General features: G+C 42.4%; 1 protein-coding gene across 4 annotated transcripts in view; it reads left to right on the top strand.

Annotated features, from left to right (window-relative positions):
- Positions 1 to 5,000, top strand: part of LOC122254977 (cardioacceleratory peptide receptor) — a 44,763-nt gene that overhangs the window by 25,576 nt on the left and 14,187 nt on the right. For 2 of the 4 annotated variants that reach the window (XM_086544653.1, XM_086544654.1), the window contains exon 8: positions 4,644 to 4,686. The exons of the other annotated variants lie outside the window; for them this stretch is intronic. In XM_086544653.1, coding sequence (XP_086400779.1) covers positions 4,644 to 4,686 — 43 coding nt within the window. The remainder of the gene's footprint in view (positions 1 to 4,643; positions 4,687 to 5,000) is intronic. 4 annotated transcript variants of the gene reach the window in all.

The raw sequence follows: 5,000 nt of genomic DNA, 5'->3' as shown, positions 1-5,000 counted from the left end.
GGCAACTATCATAAATGAGTAACGGAGGAATTTCCAAATGACGTTTTTCTACAATTTGGAATTGTAGTTTTATTAACAGAATCTATAAATTCAAGTGCTTCATTCATTCACATTTATCTATTAAGATATCTTATGGAAACTACGGACTTGAGTTGGTCTCTTCTTTACCTCTCACGCACTCAGTGCAGTCAAACACATTCCCCCCAACAAATGATAGATTAGCATTTGTAATCGCAAATCAGTCTCGGTCACGGAGGGATCGTAGTAAAAGTCGCCTCGTAATATGTATTTCTTCCTTTTCTATATTCATTCTTTTTTTCTATTTCTTTTTTCGTCTTTTTCCTCTTTTGTCTTCTTAGACGAAGCCGAAGCCGTGAGTAGATTAACGAACGTATTATATGGCTGACGGGGCTTGTAATTTTCGTGTTGAATGACGGACGAGAAATGCGGTACTCTCGATGATTCAACAGCTGGTTTTTAGTGTGTGTTTATGATGTCACAGAGTAAACTAGATCTGTGTTGTAGAGGGAAAGTTCGAAACGTTTTGTGTAACACGATGTAGTAATTCTTGGTTGCAGTAATCTTTAACAAAAGAGATTAAAAAGTCATTGTTTATTATTAGATATACGTAATCTATGGATGGAAACAACCCTCTTTAAAACAGATGACGTATTTATTATCGTTTACCGAACAAAGTAAATGCGGTTACCTATTGAGCATCTGTGTTTTTTCTTATTATTTACCTCCGCTTCGAAAACCCAGTTCAAGCTTTTTTCTATTCTTTGTTAAAGATTTGCTGCATAAGAATAAAATAATGTTACAGGTCATTCAGAACAGGTCTTTAAGATACTCACTGACACGAAGACAAATCCCCATAGCGCACAATTAAATCTTATCTAATTACAGCACATAACTCTTGATACTACTTTGTAGAATGATTAATTCTCATCCATGCCAATTTTTCTACATTTGCATGAAAAAAAAGTACCACACAATTACACAACCTTTGGTTAATGCAATTATCCATTACTTATGTATCTTCGAGTCAGTGAGTGCCAAGGACCAAGCAATATGACCTCATCCCTGATACCCTAAACCTACCCTAATCTACAACCCTACTTGCCACTCCTCACTAAAGGTCTAAACTGGCCCTAACGTATCTCTTCTTTTCAGCTGTGGAGACGAATGTGATGCATGTAACCTTATAAACGCCTAAATAAAAGTAGCACATAGACCCTCTAAAGCAGAAAAAAAACTGTGCTTGCCTGACACCTAAAAAAATATCTGATATCTATATATCTACGAAATTCGTGTGTCATGAAGATAACGTATGTTCCTTTACCCTTTCCCTTCCCTTTCCTTCTCTTTCTCCAATCGTCGTCGATTCATACGTAGAATTACCTGAAATGTTGAAATCCTGCCGTGGTAACATCTTGTTTCCTATGAAAGGAATGCAGGAATGCTCTCATTCTTTCTCTCTCTTTCTCTTTCTCTCTCTCTTTCTCTTTATCTCTCTCTCTCTCTCTCTCTCTCTCTCTCTCTCTCTCTCTCTCTCTCTCTCTCTCTCTCTCTCTCTCCACCCTTCCTCTATCTCTCTCCCCTCTCTCCCTCTCTTCTCTCTTCTCTCTCTCTCTTTCTCTTCTTTTCTCTCTCTTTCTCTGTCTCTTATTCTCTTCTCAACCCCCCCTCCTTCTCTCTCTCTCTCTCTCTCTCTCCTCTCCTCTCTCTCTCCCGCCTCCTCTCCTCTCTCTCTCTCTCCTCTCTCTTTCTTTCATTCTCTCTTCTCTCTCTCTCTCTCCTCTCTCTCTCCACTCCTCATCTTCTCTCTCTCTCTCTTTCTCTCTTCTCTCTCCAACCTCCACCCCTTCCCCTCACACCACCCTCTCACCAACCTCATCCCACCACCTCCCCCACCCCCATATCCCTCCTCTCCCCCTTCACGCCTCTTCCCTCTCTCTCCTCTAAACCTCCTTTCTATTCCCTCTCCTCACCCCTTCCCTCCTCTTCATCCTCTCTCACAGTCTCGCCCACCACAACCACACACCTACTCTCTCACTACCACACACCTCTCCAACCCGTCTCTACCGCAAAACCATTATCCTACCATCCACTCCCCCTCACAAACTTCCACCTCACACCTCACAAACACACCACCACCAAGCCCGCATCACTACTCATACCATATCAACCTCTAAACACACTACCTCCAGACCCACATCTCACTCCTATCCCCCCCACCCCTCCGCTCCTCTCCTCACACTCCACCCCTAACACTTCTCACATCTCCATACACACTCCTCCCCACTCCCCACTCACACTACCTCCCTTCACACCTCCTCCTTCCACTCACAACCATTCTCTCACATCTCTTCACACTTTAATTCTTACCCCACGTTCTCACTCTCTCTCCCTCCACCCTACAACACTCCCTCTCTCGCATCTCTCTCTCACCACTCTACTCTCCACTCACACTCCTGCCACCGCCCTCCCTCTCCCCTCTCCTCACTACTTCCCTACCCTCAACACTCTCTCACCTCTCTCACTCCTCACTCTCTCCCACACCACCCCGACACTCATCTCACCTCTTCTCACCCTCCTCACTCTCTCTCTTCAGACTCTCCTCCTCTCCTCCCCACTCCTCTCCTCTCGGCCTTCATCCTCTTCTCTCACTACTCCTCTCCCCTCTCCTCCCCTATCTCCCTCTCCCCTCCCCTCTATCTCCCCCTCTCTCCTCCTCTCCCCCCCCCCTCCCCTCTCTCCTTCACCGCTCCTCTTCTCCCCGCTCTCTCAATCCCCTACTCTCTCTCTCTCTCTCCCCCTTCCTCTCTCTCTCTCTCTCTCCTCTCTCTCCCCTCGCACCTCTCTTTAACCTCTATCCTCTTTCTTTTTTCTCCTCCTCCTTTCCTACTCTCTTCTTCTTTCTCTCCTTTCTATCTCTCCCTTCATCTCATCCACCCCTCCCTCTCTCTCTTTCTTTTCTATCTCTCTCTCCCTCTTTATCGCTCTCTCTCTCTCTCTTTCTCTCTTCTCTCTCTCTCTCTCTCCTCCCGCCCACCTCCTCCTCGCCTCTCTCCTCCCTCCCTTCGCTCTCCCCTCCTGCTCCTCCTCCTCTCTCCTCTCTCTCCTCCCTCTCCTCTCTCTCCCCCTCCTCTCGCCTCTCCTCTCTCTTCTCTCCCGCGAGCCCCCCGTCCCTCAGCCACCACTCACTCTCCGCTCCTCTCCTCCCAGCTCATCTCCCCCCTCGCCACTCCCTCCCTCTTCCCACTCCTCCTCTCTCCCTCTCCTCACTCCTCTCGTTCTCTCTCTCTCTCTCTCTCTTTCTTTCTCTCTCTCTCTCTCTCTCTCTCAAACATATCTCTCTCTCTCTTTCTATTCTATCTATCTCTCTCTCTCTCTCCCTCCCTCTCCATCTTCCCTCTCGCCTCGCCCTCCTTCCTCTCTTTCTCTCTCTCTCTCTCTCTCTCTCTCTCTCTTTATATATATATATATATATATATATATATATATATATATATATATATATATATATATATATTCACACACAAACATCTATCAATATTTCTCTCTCTTTAGATATATCTATTTATCTATATATCTATCCCCTTGTATCTACCTCTCTGTTTTTTCTACCTATTTACTTTACGTATTTGTCTATCTCTCCTGTTTTTCTACACGGGAAACAAAATGTTTACATGGCACAAGGATAATTAGACATTCATCCGAAATAAATAGATTATATATATTTTAACAATATACTAGCCATCCAAAGCAGGCATTCCCAAAACTTTTTTTATAAATTACCATGAAAAATGAAAACAGATATATGTGTGTACAGAAATTGTTTTTAATCAGAGACAATGGCAAACAAGGCCTAAAGCTTACATACCGAGGATCCTATAATTAAGAGATGCTTGACTCTATCTTATTTCCATAAGGAATATTGTTCCGCTTTTGGCCAGCTGGCGGTTACAATATCGTGACATCACAGACGAAGAGACGGATTCAGTCCTTTATAAACAAGCGTTTTGTACTTTCTGCTTGTTGTGATCGACTGTTCCTTTTGAAATACTGCTTTCGTTGTTTTCATGGTTCTCTAAACCCTGATATTACGAAGGGTAATAAAAGTTATACCAAGGACATTCTGACGCTCACGGAAATTTCAGCATGACAACCATTCTACTGGAGAAACGATCGCTGTTGGTCCAACTTATTTGAAGCACTAAGGTATTCGGAGTTGCATAATGTTGAAGCCATACCTTTTAGAACAAATATCATGTCGAACTCTGCAGAATACCACGCTAGTAATGACATAATTCAAGTTTACAATGTAACTACTATGATACATAAGATAATGAAAGAGTTTGTTTACTAAACAAGTGTTTCATTCGTATTGATATAAAGTATGTGATTCCTTCAGGAGTCAAAAAGTATGGTTTAATACTCGCTCTAGCGGCATCCTCAGCAGCAGTTATATATCTTTTAATTATAGGATCTTTGCTACCTTTAACAAGACACATTATCAATTCTCTTGAACATAATCATCCCCTAAACTTAAATCTCACTTACTTTGTTTCTTTTTTCTAATACTCGACATACCAAATGCCTGTCAACATAAACCCGTTTTCTCCCATCTACTAAACAAGGAAAAAGTGGAGCACTACAAAAACGATCGTCACAAATTCATCAGTAAGTCTTACTAGGCATTAGCAATAGACACTTTTTTCATCTTTATTTATTTATTTCTTGGGAAAATGCACAATATCAGTTATATTTCATTTTCTTTTTCTTTTTTTCTACACACTTTTCTGTAAGTTATGTAGGTACGTTATTTTTTTCTGTAAAAGTTGGTCTGTGGAGTTGTCATTTTTTTCAACATTCACCGGGAAGTGAGATCATTATACATTAGTATTTGCATTGCAGACACATATTGATTCTAAAAGGTAACACACAGTAAGCTGTAATGATGCATGCAGTTCTCCTGTTGCACGGCATGATATAGA

This window comes from Penaeus japonicus, unplaced genomic scaffold, assembly GCF_977035675.1.
Source record: "Penaeus japonicus unplaced genomic scaffold, GWHDUDI00000001_assembly GWHDUDI00000015, whole genome shotgun sequence".
NCBI classification, from domain to species: Eukaryota; Metazoa; Arthropoda; class Malacostraca; order Decapoda; family Penaeidae; genus Penaeus; species Penaeus japonicus.
This window is presented reverse-complemented; position numbering and strand designations above follow the sequence as displayed.